At 34.9% G+C, this 20,161-nt stretch overlaps 1 protein-coding gene across 12 annotated transcripts in view; it reads right to left on the reverse strand.

The window, feature by feature from the left end:
- The window catches only part of LOC128222840 (ras-specific guanine nucleotide-releasing factor RalGPS2-like), a 71,575-nt gene that overhangs the window by 25,128 nt on the left and 26,286 nt on the right, over window positions 1-20,161 (reverse strand). For 9 of the 12 annotated variants that reach the window (XM_052931988.1, XM_052931979.1, XM_052931978.1 and 6 more), the window contains one exon: window positions 3,306-3,438. In XM_052931988.1, coding sequence (XP_052787948.1) covers window positions 3,306-3,422 — 117 coding nt within the window. In that variant the 5' untranslated portion in view covers window positions 3,423-3,438. Of the gene's footprint in view, window positions 1-541; window positions 833-3,305; window positions 3,439-4,942; window positions 5,882-17,888; window positions 18,770-20,161 lie in introns of those variants that run through there. The other 3 variants (XM_052931986.1, XM_052931985.1, XM_052931990.1) reach the window with 3 other exon arrangements.

The following is a 20,161-nucleotide window of genomic DNA, read 5'->3' on the forward strand; positions in this document are numbered from 1 at the left end:
GAAGACGACGATGACAACGACTACAATGACGAAGACGAGGATGACGAAAGTGGATATTGTTGCAATTAACCTTCAAGGTTACTTATTTCACAGTAAAACCTCTGCCGACTGGCTACCATTCTTATATGAGAATGAATGAATTAACAAAACCCCGAAAGAAAACCGCTTTCTTGTATTAAATTTGAGAGTGTTTTCTTTGGTTTTGTCTACACAATAACTCTGATATCGGAACAGATACGAGTAAAATGGGGGTTACAGTTATGTAACTATGGAGAGAATAAAGTGTTTTATTCACTATAATGCATTCTATTTTGTTTTATGTTTATCAGGGGACAACTAGGAACAAAATATCAACCCTTAGGTTAAATTGAGATTATAAACTTGTACTTATAATCTCCATAACACAGTTCATTCTGTAACTATAACTTATTTTTTGCTCAAAAAACAAAAAAGTTCCAACAAAAACAATACAACATCACTTTTTTGCATGTTATGATGTAATAAAATGATTGAATAAAAGAAATAAACAGAATCTACTTACATGAGCAAAAACTAAAATATCCATCATGTTATTTCCCTATGTAGTTCACTCAATAATATCCAGTTTGTTTTTGTTTTTTCTCTAAGCACATTATGCAATATCCCAGGAAGAAATGTAAGGAATATTCACATCACGAAAAAGGCCTAATTCTGAATATTCCTTGCAAAAAAAATTGCTGCAAAATGTCAGAATTATTCATGGAAATGTCACAGCCTGATTTCGGCAGATGTTGTCATTTCAGAATAAGCCAGCAGACTGTTGTCATTACCAATGAGTCACAGCTTAAATTTAAAGCAACTTAAGGCACAAGAATGATTCAAGTTACCCTTAAGCACAAAAATCCAATTAATTCCTGCCACTTAATACAGCGCCGGAAAATATCTTGGGACCAAAAAATTACATTTTACCCAGAAAAAGCAATTTTGCAAATGAGCGCCTTATTTTTTTTAAACAAATTATTCTTAAGCACTGTAACCTTTAAAAGTTAAAAGTCGGAAAACATTTTCAGAAAATAGCAGTTATAACAACGTGACTGCCAAATTGATTTGTTTTTTTTTAAATTCCAAATAAATATTTGGAGATGAGTCATACTTTCGGTTTCAGGGTATAAATATATAGTACAAGTCACTCACTGGCAGGAATTCCAAAATAAATGAACTGGTTATGGATTTAGCAGGTTTTCAGTGACATCTACTGATAACACCAAATGATCAGTACATTGACACGTCTTTGTCTCAAAACAGGCTTCCCCGTTCATCATTCGGTTATCACGCATATTATCATCTTGATTATGTTGATAGCTTACAGGTGGGGCAGATAATACAAACAAACAATGGTGTAATATCATACTACGTATTCATCTTTTTTTAATATCTTTTTTTTTCCCTTATGACATTCAAAACTTTTTCTAATCTTCACCTACTTCAACCCTGATTCCCACCCCCTCCAACACTTAAGTTTTGATGACGCTGAAGATTCATTCACCTACGCATGTTCTATATTCCTCATATTCATCATGTGCAGTCATTTAGGTCAATTATCAATTATGGTGTAATGTAACCGCAAAACTGGTAACCTTGGATATCATACCTGGCTTTTTTACAGAATAAGTTCCTTGGCATCTGGAATCTAATTAGGAACAGAGAGCATCAATCACAAGGCCAAAATACAAACAGCTTGATCCTTCGTTGGTTTAGAGAAAATTACTAGCAATAACGTACAACATTAGTCAAAGACTATGAGACTGGAGTGACTTAAGGATATATTTCTGAGCGCAACATTGAGAGAGTGGTCTAGTGGCAAAGGTGTCTGCCTCTAACCCAACAGGTCGTGGGTTCACTTGCCTCGATCATCAATTGGAGCTTTCTCATGCCTTTCATTAATCAGAGTGGTCAAGTGGTAAAGGTGTCCGCCTCGAACCCAACAGGTTGTGGGTTCAAGCATCAATTGGAGCTTTCTCATGTCTTTCAAAATGGACATCTGTTACATTGATTTCTACCCAGGAAACAGACATGAATAACCTATCAATAAGCTATCAGCTTTCGTCAAAAACAAGCTTTAAAAACTTAGTATTAACCAATATCATTACAACTGCAACAAGACATATCATATCTTTTGTTTAACTTGATACAGTTAACCTACATTGACTATTCTGTTTTGTAATAAAACTACAGTGGTTTACAAAAGATTGTTATTTGGACCCCCTCCAAGGTATTTTTTGCCAAAAGTACTAAAACACAAGTACATGTATAATTTAGCTTAAGAATGCCGTCATCAATCGATTGCATGTGTTTTAATGTCCCTAAAACTGTAAATGTTGAACAATAAATAAAGAATATAGATCTATATATCAACTTGCATTATATCTTACAGGATCTAGCAAAGCTGAAATTTCAATCCTGAATATAATGTATGATTCATATTCAGCTGACGTGGAATTGTACACAATACAATTCTACAATCATTGATGTATTATAAAGCCTTTATTTGCATTTCCTTTTATTGAAGGTTGTTTATATCATGGTACACAAAATATTTTGATAGAACTCAAAAAAATTAAAAAACAGGCCTTATAACTCACAATTCACTTGATTTTTTACCGGCTGGTATATTAGTCAGACAAAGATCATATTTCGAAAAGGACAACAATTAGAAATGAAGACCCACTGAATGAGACCACGACAAGGTTTATTTTGAAACTTGATATATAATAAATTTTATTTAGGGCAAAGTTCTCCTCAGTCCGTTTTTGGTGAAAAGACATTATCTAAATGTGGGTGTATCTTTTAAGTACATGTAGCTTATGATACTATACGCTTAAATGAAAGAAATATATGTCTATAAAAACTAGAATATTAAGATTATCTAGCCCGTCCATCTAAAAACTTTACCCCTATTCACCCCCTACATCCCTACTGACACCTCCCATCAAGATGCTCTCATCTATGCACAAAGGGGTATCTGTCAAACAACCTCCACTGCCTAAATTTTCACCTTAGTTCACCTAACCACTTAGTTCACCCCACATCTACTTCCCTATTTATTTGATCAAACCCTTCCCTGTTCACCAGAAAAGATAGATCCTACTTAACATCAGCTAAAGAGGACATAACCATCATGTATTCCAAACTGATGTCAGTCAGACTTGGAGAAGGACATCTTTGCCACCCTAAGTTCACCTAGCCACCTAGTTCACCGAAAACTATTTCCCTATTCATTTCATCCAAAGCTCCCGCGTTCACCAGAAAAGATAGATCCTACTTACATCAACAATAGAGGACATGGCCGTCTTATAGTCCCCGCTGCTGTCTGATTCTGTGAAGGACATACTCAGTGGTTTGTTTGTGCCATCGGTTGCCAGGATACGGTGCGGAATGCTCATTCTATTACCCTCCAACCTGAAATGATAGAAAATAGTTCCATTGTCATTTTTTTAGGAAGACAGAAAGACGACATAGGTGTACACCTCACATAAATGTGGTAGTGGGTTTGATCCCCACAAGGAAAAACTTCTCAAAGCTTTCAGACATCAGTACTCAGGTTCTACACAGGAAACAGAATCTGAGGCCTGATCTTATAATATATTCGCTTAAAGCATAATCAAGCTTAACATGTTTTAAATTAGTTTTAGTATGCAAATTAAACTAGAAACTTAACAAAATAGGAAGATTTATAATAAAATTTACTGAAACCCATACCCCCTTACAATTAATTATATATCAATTTTACACAAAATGAACCAATTTTAGACTAATTAGAATTGCACCAGAGAGTAACAAATATCTTGGGTTATGTTAAAGGAACCCTTTGAAGCCATTGGCCATTTTGGGCTGGTACACATACGAGCACAAAAGTCAAAATACCCCATTGGCATAATGCTGAACAAAGGGTATTATATGCATTATGCAGAAATCTGGGGAGAGACTGATACAGTTAAGAGCAACCTCTGAAACTTAGAACCTTGAACTTGGAGTACAGTTTTAATGACATGCATTCAGATATATCAAGTTACTTTTATATTAATGTATGGGCCCGTTTTTTATTTCACATTAATTTTGTGATGGATGTGAAATTTCAGAGCATTCACCAAAGGTATCATTATCTATGGTTTGCTATTAAATAAGCATATTTTATAGCAGTAATGGCCTTCTAATGCTAGGTAAAAATATACAGCATCATAAAAGGAGAAATAGTTTAGACATTTCTAGTTCATGTGACCATCATAAAACAGCAATGTCATTGTTCACACTCTATTTGGGAAGATGAACCAAATCAAGCTGAAGGAAAAATGAGTATGAAAAATTTAGTGTGGCATCAGAAAAAGTCTTTCAATAGGTCGGCACTGTGAAAGGTATCAGGATTAACGCTCGATTAATGAATACAAATAAAATGTTTATTTATAATAAATAAAAAAAGCATTTCTGCAAAAGAATGCATTTACAGGAATGATGTCATACCGAAAATCCCAACCTTCAAAAGGCAATCAAGCGGCCCTAAGCAAGGTGAAGGTCTTAGACCCATGTTGAAATTGTTTTCAACGCCATGTATATCCCTGAGGTGTTACAAGTTCTTACAAAATTAAATGCCAATATCATACCAGCTAAAAAACTAATTTTTTTACACAATCAGATTGCAATTATTTCATGATTTAAATTCGTGAACTTATCATTGCTGCATTAGTCATGACAAAAATTGGAACATGCTTGCGTCAATTTAACAAAAACTTGACAAAATATGACAAAATATATGTTCTGCTATCATAAAGCAGTCCATTTAAATACCTTCAAAAATCAGATAATCCCTCATGCCATTCAGAATTCAAAACCCTAAATATCATGGACAAACGTTAAGAGATCACTACAAAAAAGTAAAAGAATAAAATCTTAAAACATTTAAACCTACTTTGGAGAGCGAGGCATAGTATTGACATTCGGATGATGACCGAATAACTCTTGAAATTGCAGAATATCCATTTTATCACTTAAGTTTTATAATCCTTGTTGACTATCAACACATATACGCTGCTTCGTTCTACTAATTGTAGAGGAAAATTGTCTCACTTAATAGGTCGTCACTTCATAACCTTCACAATCTGTGATAATTTCCAGATGGTACCAGTTGTATCAAACCTTTTTATATTTGAACGTAAACAAAAAATACAACTTACTACCACCTGAACAATGGTTTTATCGAATATCAATATTGGGGACTCATGTTATTGCCTAAAACTAGTCCACTGTTCAAATATTTAACTGCTGTCAATGATATCAAAGACAGCCTAAGATTATTTTTCAAATATCCCTCCAAAATGTTACTCAACAGTTGAAACACAGTTTAAAATCATTTGTTTTCAAACTGGTTTGTGAATTTTCACTACCAGTTTTTCCTTTTCAACCCAGTTTTCAGACTTTGTTCATACAACCAAAGGCTTTGCACAGGTCAACGAAACCAAACAAAAAACATTTAGCCAAGTTTGTTTAATCTTTAAAAACTTATTTAAAACAGATAAATTTCGTGAAAGGAAAACGTAATGGCTTCACAGGCTTCAAGTCTTTTGCAAATCTCTCAAATCCCTTTGTTATTTCAAGTGTTTCAAAAGTTTTGTAATTCAAAAGCATCTTTAAATATTCACTGAATTTATTTCCGACATTTCACACTTTAACTCCAGTCTTTAAAAACACACTTTTGTTAAAATTTGCAATTTGTATCCATATTTTTATTATTAACTCACAATATATTCCCAATATTATCTTGAGAGAAACCAAAATATCACAGATAATGAAACGTTGACAGTTAATTTATAACAAAAAACACTCCTTCAAGCCAATCTATTTAACGCCACAGTAAACTGTTTTCGGTTTGCAAACCCCCGTAAAACTTTTCAGTGGGCTGAAGGTAGGTAATGTATAAATGGATCCACGCATCAAGAAATATGATCTTGTTTTGAATAGCGTTCCATCATGAAGAAATAAAGAAGTAAACAATGTTTATGGTTTTTGACTCTATACATTTTGGTTACAGTAAACATAGGTTTATAATAGCCAGGTAAAAAAGGACAGGGTGCTGCAGAAAAAAGGATATGGTGCTTAAAGGGAGAAATAGGAACATTCAATATGTGTGATGAATTTGAATGTTATAAATGTAACAGAAAATGTGTATAGTGCTAAAATGAAGTAATAAATATTAGCTTTAAAGGAACAAGACAACAGAAAGTCCCAAAATAGGCGATTATACAGTTTTTCCTCAAAACAAGCCTTGAATGGTCAATGTGAGCTAGTAGGAGGTTGAAAATACATCATTTTACATGATTAATTAAATGAATAACACAAGAATCATGTTGCTGTCTCGTCTGAGTTTCACAATTTAAAAATAGCACATAATGGTTTCCCAGTTTAAATCATATCTGTTTATCATCATGAGTACAGATAAAGATACCAAAGCTATTTTTAAACTTAGTGGAATTTTTAATAAGAGAACCCCATCACTTTACATAATTAAAATAATATTTATCATCACTGTCTCAGCTGAGTTTATCCATTTAAAAATAGCGCATAATGGTTTCCCAGTTTTAGTGTGTATATTTAGCATATATAGTCACATGATTAGTTAAGATATATATACCAACGCTATTTTTAAATTAAATGGTTTTTAAAGTGGAAGACAAACCCAGAAACTTTCGAAAAGGACAAATTAGCAAGAACTACAAAAGATACATGACTGCCGTTGTACACAAGAAGATCAATCTTATGTAAATTTTTAACAATTTTTCTTTTTTCTTGCAATTGAACCATCTGGTGTCTAGTCCCTTTAACTGCCAAATATGTCAAGTTTGCATGAATTTATAATCATATTTTAATATAACAAAAATAGCCTCAGTCAGTTAATAAAAGTAGAAACCTACATTTTCATAACGCCTAATTATTCAAGAGGAAATTAATTTCCTGCAATAACTGTATTATTATGAAAGTAGAACTATCTGTTCTTAACGATTATCCTGTATATTGATCCCAACATGATACTGGTTATTTTGTTAAGTACCAATGAAAATATTGGACTTAATTATATGCATGCAGGAACAGAGGAATTATCGACTACTGTTCTGTAATTTTCTTGGAATAAAAACAAAACCACAAATATGAGAAGATTTATCATGCCTTTGAATGGAAAAATAATATAGAGAAAATAATTCAATATTTTTGTTACAAATTCAAACATCACTTCACTAAATCCAAAGTTAATGCTCTTGGGATGGTAGTATTTTCCTAAAATCTTAATAATTCAATTCTTTAGGAGTTTTAGTCACTAGACCAAGTCAAAACATCAAAAGGTTTTTCTTTTTGATATCTAAAATGTATTAAGTTTGCTTATTGAAGAAAAAGAGTAGTTCTTTTTCTTCAATAAGCAAACTAGATCATCAGTTAAACCTAAGCCGACACTCTTTTTTTTCATTTGGCCTAATAAAAATTATATTAAGTAAAATAGATGTTAACCAGGTCAGAACACTCCTTATCCCAGCATGACAAAAATCATGACACTCTGATTTTTGGCTTACCGAATTCTTCACAGGATTATTTATGCAAATTGTTGACAAAAATCATCTATGTCAGCTATTTTTGTAGGTATTGAAGGCTTTTCAGTACATCCAAAATATCAAATGGTGATATTTAGTAGGTTATAACTTATTTTTTTGTATTTTCATGATTTTTTTCCTTTGGCCTATTAGACTTTCTCTTTCTTCCAAATAAGATTATTGTAACAATTGTTTTAATTTACCAAAAAGGCTGAATAAATATTAAAAAAACATGGTTCTTATGAAGAACCATGTTTTAAATTTAAAAAGACAAGTGCAGAAAACACGGGTTGTTTTTTTCAACCTAAAGAGACAATAGTTCTGGAAATCTTTTAAGACTAAGCAGTCATTTTATATTTGTGCAATTTCAGCTATGAAATACATGCATACAATCTTGTTATCAATAAATGATATTTTCCATACTAAAGCATTATTTAGTAAGTAGTTAAAGGTTTATCATTCAAAATTTATGTTTGTTATAATACATTGATTTTAAACATGAGCATCACTTAAAAGTTTAAACTGAATACTTACCCATCAAAAGCAACCATTTTAATGAAATAATTCCAATAAGCCTGTTAATTAACTGTGTCTTGGCACAAATAATCCAGAATTTTATCAATTCTGATGATGCATAATATTTCTTCACATTAGAATAACAATTTCCTATCACAACCACAAGTGTCAAATAAGTAATTCGCAACACCAATAACTATAATTGCAAAATCAAACACTTAATAATTCACTGTCACAGACCACATTAGAACCACATTCTGCAAATTCCGGGTACAATAAGAAAATAATTCAATTAGCATCACTTAACCACTAAATGTCCATGCAAATGCAACTGGTCAGATCCAGATTCCTAATGAAACACTCATACTGCAAGAATTACATCTAGTTAGCCTAAATAGACCATAACAGATGACATCTTCACCAGACAGTGCAATAAAACCATACCAATAGAAATATCAGCTATGATTTCAAACAGTATTGCCCTTAATTAAGACACCTGGGGGTATTATATAGGTATAGTGACCAGACAGAGCAATAAAGTCTTATCTAGATGAACTGATGACCACTCGATAGTTGTTTATTGCACTGACAGACAACAGCTGGCCAGGATGCAATGGTCATCAAAAGAAGCCATCAGTGGTCATCAGTCAAATATGCTGGACAAAAGTGGACAAGGCACAAGACCAGATGGACAATCAAGTACAATAAAGTACTTCAAACAACAGATGCTGAAATTTAAACAAATTGGAGAAGCACATACATGTGTTAATTTTAACACCAATCAAAAATAACCATTTTTTTAACGACATAATTCCATGATTCTAGACAAAACTTAAAATGGCACTAAATCATTCAAGAAATTTACATGGAAGACAAACCCAGTATATTTCAAATTGGAAAATACGCATGATTTATATTTAAGGAGGAGGCCAATCATAAGCTTAAATGGAACCTCTTTTCTTAAACTTAAAATTAGGTGGTTTTTAATAAAATAAATTATTTTGAATTATCGAAAGAAATGCTGCAGCAGGTGAAACAGAAACAAAGGACATTAAATAATAATAAAGATGTGATTGCATAATTTGAGTCAATTAACTCAGTTACTCAATAATTGTACAGATAAAATCCATGGTTATATCAGAAACTTAAAATTGATGAAGACCAACCAATTATACAAACAAACTGCATCAGTTTGACACCCACGATAAGATATTATTTTTAATTAACCTAATCACAGGACATCTTAATACAATAGATACATATCAAGAGACAATAAAGCCTTCAAACCAGGCAACAATGGCTGCAATAAAGCCCCCACTAACCGATTTCCCCTTCACTACAGGCGAATGGTCAAGTGTCCATCATCATGATAGCTTACAGCATAACAATAACAACCATTGTAGTGATATATTGACACTCCAGTACATAAAATAACACTGATCAATCTCGCCAACTTCCCTGAGGGAACAAACGTTTTGTTGTATGGACTGCTGAATAATTTCATTAATTGTATTATACAGTTCATTACAGTATTACATATTACTTCTTACAAATAAGCTGTTTCACTGTAAATGGACATCAGGAATGTGTCAGGCGTTTGTACTGAATGGTGATAAAGACAGCTTTAACAAGTTCACACATAAAAATATAGCACAAGCGTGGTGTAAGCCCTGAAATGGTACATTGCTGTCTGGGCCTACTCAAATCCTGGGTTTTATTTAGCAGGGCTTGTTTAAAATGTTGATGCGGCACTGGTGTAAGAATTCAGGCCTGCCCTCATCCAAAGGTTATTTTATATTTTTTTTGTAGGCAGTATTTGAATATATTTTAGATTAGTGTGACTTTTGTGCAATAAAGGTTGAATTTGATACAAATTTGAATAGAACTTGTAATTCAAAGGGGGCCGGGTCCATCCAACCAATATTATATTATGATTTTAGTTTATCTTAATGAACATAATGTAGCCTGACGGGTAGGATGCTGCAAAGGTGGGACATGGTGGTGCAAAGGTGGGACATGGTGGTGCAAAGGTGGGACATGGTGCATCAGAGGTGGGACATGGTGCATCAGAGGTGGGACATGGTGCTGCAAAGGTGGGACATGGTGCTGCAGAGGTTGGACATGGTGCATCAGAGGTTGGACATGGTGCATCAGAGGTGGGACATGGTGCATCAGAGGTGGGACATGGTGCATCAGAGGTGGGACATGGTGCATCAGAGGTGGGACATGGTGCATCAGAGGTGGGACATGGTGCATCAGAGGTGGGACATGGTGCATCAGAGGTGGGACATGGTGTATCAGAGGTGGGACATGGTGCATCAGAGGTTGGACATGGTGCATCAGAGGTGGGACATGGTGCATCAGAGGTGGGACATGGTGCATCAGAGGTTGGACATGGTGCTGCAAAGGTGGGACATGGTGATTCAGAGGTGGGACATGGTGCATCAGAGGTGGGACATGGTGCATCAGAGGTTGGACATGGTGCATCAGAGGTTGGACATGGTGCATCAGAGGTGGGACATGGTGCATCAGAGGTTGGACATGGTGCATCAGAGGTTGGACAGGGTGCATCAGAGGTGGGACATGGTGCATCAGAGGTTGGACAGGGTGCTGCAAAGGTGGGACATGGTGCTGCAAAGGTGGGACATGGTGCTGCAGAGGTTGGACAGGGTGCTGCAAAGGTGGGACATGTCTGTGCATCAGAGGTGGGACATGTCTGTGCATCAGAGGTGGGACATGGTGCTGCAGAGGTTCGGACATGGTGCATCAGAGGTGGGACATGGTGCTGCAAAGGTGGGACATGGTGCATCAGAGGTGGGACATGGTGCATCAGAGGTGGGACATGGTGCTGCAGAGGTTGGACATGGTGCATCAGAGGTGGGACATGGTGCATCAGAGGTGGGACATGGTGCTGCAAAGGTGGGACATGGTGCTGCAGAGGTTGGACATGGTGCATCAGAGGTGGGACATGGTGCATCAGAGGTGGGACATGGTGCATCAGAGGTGGGACATGGTGCATCAGAGGTGGGACATGGTGCATCAAAGGTGGGACATGGTGCATCAGAGGTTGGACAGGGTGCATCAGAGGTGGGACATGGTGCATCAGAGGTTGGACAGGGTGCTGCAAAGGTGGGACATGGTGCTGCAGAGGTTGGACATGGTGCATCAGAGGTGGGACATGGTGCATCAGAGGTGGGACATGGTGCATCAGAGGTGGGACATGGTGCATCAGAGGTGGGACATGGTGCATCAGAGGTGGGACATGGTGCATCAGAGGTGGGACATGGTGCATCAGAGGTGGGACATGGTGCTGCAAAGGTGGGACATGGTGCTGCAGAGGTTGGACATGGTGCATCAGAGGTGGGACATGGTGCATCAGAGGTGGGACATGGTGCATCAGAGGTGGGACATGGTGCATCAGAGGTTGGACATGGTGCATCAGAGGTGGGACATGGTGCTGCAAAGGTGGGACATGGTGCTGCAGAGGTGGGACATGGTGCATCAGAGGTGGGACATGGTGCATCAGAGGTGGGACATGGTGCATCAGAGGTGGGACATGGTGCATCAGAGGTGGGACATGGTGCATCAGAGGTGGGACATGGTGCATCAGAGGTGGGACATGGTGCAAAGGTGGGACATGTCTGTGCATCAGAGGTGGGACATGGTGCATCAGAGGTGGGACATGGTGCATCAGAGGTTGGACAGGGTACTGCAAAAGGTGGGACATGGTGCTGCAGAGGTTGGACAGGGTGCTGCAAAGGTGGGACATGTCTGTGCATCAGAGGTGGGACATGTCTGTGCATCAGAGGTGGGACATGGTGCTGCAGAGGTTCAGACATGGTGCTGCAGAGGTGGGACATGGTGCATCTGAGAGGTGGGACATGTCTGTGCATCAGAGGTGGGACATCAGGTGTAGCAGGGGTGGGTCTGGGAGAAAGTTGATGGACAGGACGATGTCAATTGCATGTCAGGGCATTTTTATCCAGTTGTAACATCCAATGTTTTGAATGTTTTTTTATTAATTAAGGCCAACTTTGGAGTAAGTTTTTCCATGGCAATGAAAACATTGTTACACCAAATTAGCTTTCCACAATTATTTTTTTTAAACAGAAAAAAGCAGACAAGCTAAAAACATCAAAGTAACCATGTCCTTGTGCCCTTGATTTTTCTCTGCATATAACCTTCACCACTATTTGTAGAAACAATTTGTTTACATAGAATGGGCATGTCAGGAAATATCTAGTTATATTAGACAATAAACCTAGCCTCAATTGTCATTTTGAGCAAAAACAATTTATTACCCTCATCATAAATGTGGCCTGCATTGTACACAATTGTCAAAATGTACAATTGTTAGTACACAAATAAAACAGTGAGTGATGTGGTTGCACTTTTATTATGCAATTCATAATTAAATAACCTAAGATTTTAAAATAAAAGTACTATCAATTAAATGTCGCGAGAAATCTTTTTAACATTGCTGACCCAGAAATAATATACTATTTTCCTGCAAACCAATGCAAAAAAAATAAATTCTAAAAGATGCACTCTTAGTTCCGAATAAGATGTATCACAATTAATACAACTTTAATTTACCGAAAATGAGAAATAAATATCTGAAGAAAAAAGAGTATTCATACCTAATGAGATGATACTTGATACGTAACAGTAAATCTTTAGGGACACACCAGTTATTTTATATTTGCGCATTTTCAGCTATTAATTAAATACACAATGACAATTAAATCTTGTTATCAGTAATTAATTTTTTCCATAAATGCATTATTTAGTAAGTGGTGAAAGGTTTAACACTCAAAAATTATGTTTGTTATACATGTGTATGTATTGATTCTAAATATGAGTGTCACTCTAATTTCTTTTGCCTTATTTATTCAAACATAATGGACAAATTATATATCAAAATATCTGTGCAAACAACAAGTTCATGAGAATATCATGTATTGACGTTTGTTCATGATAAGCTATCAGCAATAAGCTTATTTTATTAAATTTTTGTTACCACCAAGTGGCTGTGTGTGACCATCTGCATTACATGTTTATAGTTTAAGCATGACCTTCCCTATATGGAACTCTTCAAAACAATGTCTTCATAATTGTTTTTGTGGACATTTGAATAAATTTTTATGTCCATACTAACAACCAAACAAGTGATACATAATTCTTTCAAATGAGAAAAATCAAATAAGCAAAGTTGCCATATTTTTTTACTTACGTCAAGGGCAACCTGATTCTACCTGGCAAAACCCTTTGTTAGATAAAAGCAATTCTACCGAAGATAAAAAAAAATCTGATTTTCTGTTTTTTTTATTTGTTGTTGATTACAACTTAAAGCATTAGACGCCAATGCCGCATTACAGCTGGATTTTTTTATTTAAAATGCAACTTTGCAAACTTAAGGTTTGAGTTAGTGACCTATTTTTTTTACCCAAGAACGGCCATGTGAGATTATAAGTATCTTCCATGGCCGAGAGCGTAAGACAGGTTCATTCCGACCCGAGCGTAGGGTGTTTTGCGGAAACGAGGTTTACCGAAATTCCGCAAAACACCCTGCACGAGGGTCGGGATGAACCTATCTTACACGAGCGGCTATGGTAGATGCTTTTTCTCCCACCTCAGTTAAACAAAATTAAGTAAAAATGTATTTTTTTGCTGGAACTCTTGTGCTTAGTGAAAATAATTGCGTACGGACATGCGATAATTCATGGTTGTCATGGATATTCGCGCAGTGATTCAGAGTGTGTAAATGGTCTGATCGGTCTTTAAATAGTTCTAAGAAGAGTGAAGCATTATTTCTTGAAATGATGTGCTACAGATGACAGTCTTCAACAAGGGAGGTAATTACAATGTGGTGACCATTAAAAGAAGTTCCATACGGGCATCTTCACACGTGGGCAAGATAAGAATTTCTAGCATGGTTAAATTAATGGATCTACTTATCTGAGGTGGGAGAAATGACAAATAACCTGAAAATTTCATAAAGATCAACATAAACTATTCCATTTGTGTAACAAAAAAATGAATAATTTATAAATACATCAACTTTTCCCAAAAGATCTGAGTTGACCCATATTAATAAACATTGAAAAAAACAACTATTGGATAAGAACTATTGACTATATGAAGAAAAAAAATGAATTTATCACATGGGGAAAACATTTCCTAGGGTTTGACCAAGTAACCTAGTTTTTTAAACTGAGGTGAACCTTGTTCACAAATCTTCTATACATCATGTAGACAAGTATACTGACAAAGTTTCATAACAATTGGTTATAAACTATTGACTTAATGACATGGAATAAAAACTTCCTATGCTTTGAACTAGCGACCTAGTTTTTGACCTTAGGTGACACATATTCACATACGCTCAAAACAACATGTAAAAAGCATATTCAGACAAAGTTTAATAACAATTGGACAGAAACTATTGACTTAATGACATGGAATAAAAACCTTTTTAAAGTTTGACCTAGTGACCTAGTTTTTGACCTGAGGTCATGACACATATTCACAAATGTTCAAGAAAAAATGACAAGTTTTAAATATTGGATAAAAACTTTTGACTTTATGACATGGAAATAAAAACTTCAACGCAGAATTATTTACACCCACCCGCCACAAGTTTTTGCCATTCTATGACCCGTAAAATTTGACGAAAAATCCAGCTAAAAAAGTCTACTTATTTAATACCCAATATACCGAAATGTCATGGAAAGCATTTGTGTCACTTGCTTTACTGTTATGACTGGACTTTATAAAAGTATTTGTCCCTATCTTATTTAGCATTTTTGAGACATTTGCCCTAAACTCAGATTTTTTTCATGATGGAAATATTGCATTAAGTGGCCATAGATAACATTCACAGGGTACAATGACCCATTACTTTCATCTTGATCTATTTTTCTTATCATATCCTAACAAATTTAAATAAAAGAAGAAACATATATCATACAGATGAACGAAAATCTGGCATCCTAGGTGTGAAAATTGCCCAAGTTTCAAGAGCAAGTCACAGCATAAGTTTATTATTTTCACTGTTATCATATTATTGGGAATGAAGTTGGTGGCCATTTCATTTATCAGCAAATACATACTTGAGACAATCCCTTTAAATATACTACAATAAGTGAAACCTTTGATGGATTGGAAACAAAGAGTAAACAATTAAAAGATCAGAAAGTGCAAGTGGAAGATAAATATATTGACTCTATAATATAACCTGATTTAAAACATTTAATTTTTAAGTTATCAATGTACAATTAGACCCCTTTTCCCATGACAGGAGGCTTGTTTTTTTGTTTTGTTTTTAATGTTGTTTTTCATAACGTCACATTTGGGACAAAATGCCATTAGAACCCATCTTAACTGTAATCAGGGTGTCCAACTTAAATTATTTTTGCGGAATTTGAAGTGAGGGACATGTTCAGTGCGGAACAAAATGGCGGATTCATCGGATATTTTAGTATTTTCAAAGGATTTTTTTACCTGGTTATTAAGTTTAATATCGTATCATATATATGTTATCGTAATATAAAGATGCCTAACTGGAGGCCAGGCGTATATTATCTCCTTTCCTCTTCCAAGTGGCCTTAACAAAAAGGTTATTGAATGTATAAGCTAAGGCCAGAGTTTTTTTATCTTTAGATTTACGGGAGATTTTTCAAAAAGTTGTGTAAGGAGGAGGAAATAAAAATAAAAATAAAATGCATAAAATGTCCCAAAGGAGAAATAAATATAAATAAAACGGATTTTTCTCCGATTTTTTTTATTTTTTAAATCTTCTTATATCATGAAGACAAAACACACCTTACATGTGTCAGCTATTTCATAGGCTGAAAAAAGGGTGATAGATCACCATAAAGTTTCAAAAGCATAATTAAAAGATCCTTTTAATGACTGAAAATATTGACCTCAACACTGTGAGTTCAAGCGCTCATTGAAATTAATTGTATATATTTGTTCGAATGCATCTATGCATATGAGGTGCATATATTATCAACCCATGGATTTTATGAAACATGTCAGTGTAATAAAGAAGTTTAAATGGCCAATTCTAACCTTTTGCCCACAATATAAGCATATCCTTTCCATTGTGAAGTAATCAAACATTGAACACAGTTTCAGACACGGTATAATAAGGAGGTCAAATGTGTTTTTCTGTCTTTAACGAAATAGCACCGTGACAATTTTAAATTGTAAATTATTTACTGTGATGTGGTTTTTATATAGAAAATATAACCAAAATAGTAGAAGCCCTGATGGAAATTCCTCTTCACTTCAAAGTTTGACAGGGCTTACGGATACACAGACAGTCAAAATCTACATTTATGTACTTTACCAAAGAAAATTCGGGAGCATTAAGATAAATTTTACAAGTGTTATATGTTTCAAAAAACCAGTTCTAAGAATTGATTTTAGAATCAGTCCTGAAAAATATCCTTCTAATTCCAGCTATGCCCATTCGCAATAAGCAACGGATAAGTTTGACTTCTTGCACTGACTGCCAGATATCTTATGTTCAGATTGTTTTCTGTTTTATCGGAAACACACACTATGTTATTTTTACATCATTTTCAGTATTCTATAACGATTTAAATCCTAAATCATTATTAAACTTATTAACAACTACGAATATCACGATACCTTGTGTTTTTCTCTTCAAATATGTGATCGTGAAGCAGTGTGTTCAATGCTCCCCAGAGTCAAATTCAGAAAAAATATCCATTTTGACTATGATGAACACGATATCATTTTGCAGTTTGTGTTTGTCAGAAGCTATACATTTTTGCGCTGTAATCCAATTCATCTTTGTTAACATACGACGTGCGCCAATGACTTTTAATAGACAATACAACCCACGAATTTTTGTCTCCTTATTTTGACCGGAAGTTTCGCAATTATTCCACGAAACGCGAACAACATACTGAATCTACAAAAAAAAAATCACAATAAACACGCTCTAAGTTCACCACGGTTTGATTTAAATAATGAAACATAAACATCGGAATGTTTTTGTATTAAAACATTTCTATATAGCTGCAGAAATTGTGAGAAATAAGAGGTATGACAAAAAGTACTTTCACTTTTGACAGGACGTTGTTATGGTAACGGGTACCTGTTCTGTTTCCCCGCGTATTTCCGACTGGTTTACGTGGTTTGTGCAGTAAAAAGACCGATAATGAATGACAATTGGTACACCAGTTGGTTCTGAGATATGGGTTATAGAACACTAATTTCATTTTTTTCTTAACATTGGAGCAACGTTCGTCGGAAAAAATAAAAATAAAACTACGAAAATTAATTTTATTTTTATTTGGGTTTTGCAATATTTAGGTACGGCGCTCCCGTAAATCTAAAGACATAAAAACTCTGGCCTAATAGATTGTTTGTTTACAAACTGAGAATAGAAAATTGTTTGACTTGGAACAGTGTTTTTAGTCAAAATATACCGTTCTTGTACCTATTTAAGCTAAATTATATTAACGTTTTTTTTTGCATCTCAACAACAGCTTTTGCACTCAACATGGGTACTATATGACCATTCGTTATGTTTAATGTTTGCTGTGGAAGTTTAATGCAGTTTTTGTTCAGTGCAGAATCAGAATATTCTCATCGCATTTGCTAATGTAAGTTAAATATATTTTATTAATGCCAAGATTTTCACACGTTTTGAGGGCACAATCCTCCTCCTTACGTAGAGCATAGTTAAACAAAATAAACATGTTGAAAGTACTGTATTTTTACCATTGTGTCATCCTCAGTAGCTGCACCCCACACTTCTCCATCATAACCGCCATGCCAAGGGAGGTAAAAGGTAACAATTAAGATCAACCAAGGGAGCTAACTGTCAAATAGAAGTTCCTGGCTATTATAACTGGCAAATTTTAATCCTGGCAAATAATCTTAGTACACAATAGACATAATTCCATGAAACTGAAAGCAAGTCACTTCATGTATATTTAAAAGTTCATTAATGTGCCAAGGAAAGTAATGTTTTTGCTGCTTTATAAGTTATATAAATCCAGGTAAACAATACTAATGGGTTTTACCCAAATACCACTTATTCAACTTGAAACTTAATATCTTTAGGTATTGTAAATCTTCCTGATGTCACAGTAAATACATATCATCATTATAATTCCTCAACATAATTCACCAAAATATTTATCTTCAATATTTGGAAAAACTTCCTATTGTGAGTCTGAAAAAATGTCCTATCACTATAAATGTATTAGAAATGTCTTTGTGAATCCTTTGATGATTTCATATATACTGATTCACCCTTTTCATGAAACTTGATCCACCTGTTGCCTATGCTGCAATAATAATGATAATACAGCCTTATTTCAGTCAGTTATTTGAACAAAAACATCCATTTTCATATGTCAAAGAATGAAACTTATTCCAAAAACATTTCTCTTCTACATATATATTTCATCATTACAATTTGCAACTCAGGAAACTGAATCAATTGCTATTCTACAATAACATTAGCCATCATTTTCATTCAATTCAATCATATAACAATGTGAGTGAATCACAAAGTCTTGCTTAAATTCTTCTATTTGCTTTCCATTGCCTTTCATCACATGATGCATCCAAAAAAACAACAACCCCTGGACTATATATATAATATCTAAGCCACATCCTAATATGCTTATATATATGATATGTAATTCCACACTTACCATCACATGGCACTTAAATTATTTCTAAATTATTTGCAAATGGTTTCCTTAAAACTCTTCATTTAAGTGATACACAATGATTATACTTAAGTAGAAGGAAGTTTAAAAGGTCACTAATGCTTTTGCTTATATAAAATAAATATATTGTATGGCCAATCAATGATATGGAAACACCAAATTAAGGCTATATTTACAGCCTTGGAAATACCCCCCTAAGGGGCTGATCTGGAATTCAATGCTAGAGTGGGCGTAACTTAGGGGGCGTAACCTTTTGACTTGCACCGCCCTCCATGAAAACCAAAATTTATTTGGATTAGTGTTGGCAGGGTTTTCTTTGGGGGGTACTCCCCCATGAATTTTTTTACAATATATAGTCGGAGACGGTACATTTTAGGCGTATTTTATAACTTTTCTCCTATATTGAAATACAAATTAAACTTGGGCGATCCACTAGTGTCCCTTGCCTAAAGCTCAAGATAAGTAATAAAAATTCAATCCGACAAATTTATTAGGATTATAACTTTTCTGCAAGATTATGCAAGTAAATAAATATTGTAGGAAATAAAACAAGAGGGCCCTGTAGGCCCTGTATCGCTCACCTGATCCAATAAAGATCATCAAGAATAAGATTCTGATCAAGTTCCATGAACATATAGTCATACATGTGGCCTCCAGAGTGTTAACATGCATTTCCTATTATTTGAGCGGGAGACCTAAATTTTGACTGCACATGACCCAGATTCGAACTTGGACTAGAGCTAATCAATATAAACATTCTGGTCATAAATATGACCCCTAGAGTGCTAACAAGCTTTTCCTGTGATTTGACCTGATGACCAAGTTTTTGACCACACATAACCGAGATTCAAACTTCACTTAGAGATTATTAATATAAACATTCTGACCAACTTTCATGGAGATACAGTTATAAATGTGACCTCTAGAGTGTCAACAAGCTTTTCCTTCAATTTGATCTGGTGACCTAGATTTTGACCGCACATGACCCAGATTCAAACATGGCCTAGAAATAATCAATATAAACATTCTGACTAAGTTTCATGAACATACAGTCATAAATGTGACCTCTAGAGTGCTAACAAGCTTTTCCTATGATTTGACCTAATGACCTAGCTTTTGACCACACATGACCCAGATTTAAACTTGACTTATAAATTATTAATATAAACATTCTGACCGACTTTCATGAAGAAACATTTATAAATGTGACCGCTAGATTGTTAACAAGCTTTTCCTATGATTTGACCTGGTGACCTAGTTTTTGACCACACATGACCCAGATTTAACCTTGACTTAAAGATTATTAATATA

Source organism: Mya arenaria, chromosome 17 (assembly GCF_026914265.1).
Source record: "Mya arenaria isolate MELC-2E11 chromosome 17, ASM2691426v1".
In the NCBI taxonomy this organism is placed as follows: domain Eukaryota; kingdom Metazoa; phylum Mollusca; class Bivalvia; order Myida; family Myidae; genus Mya; species Mya arenaria.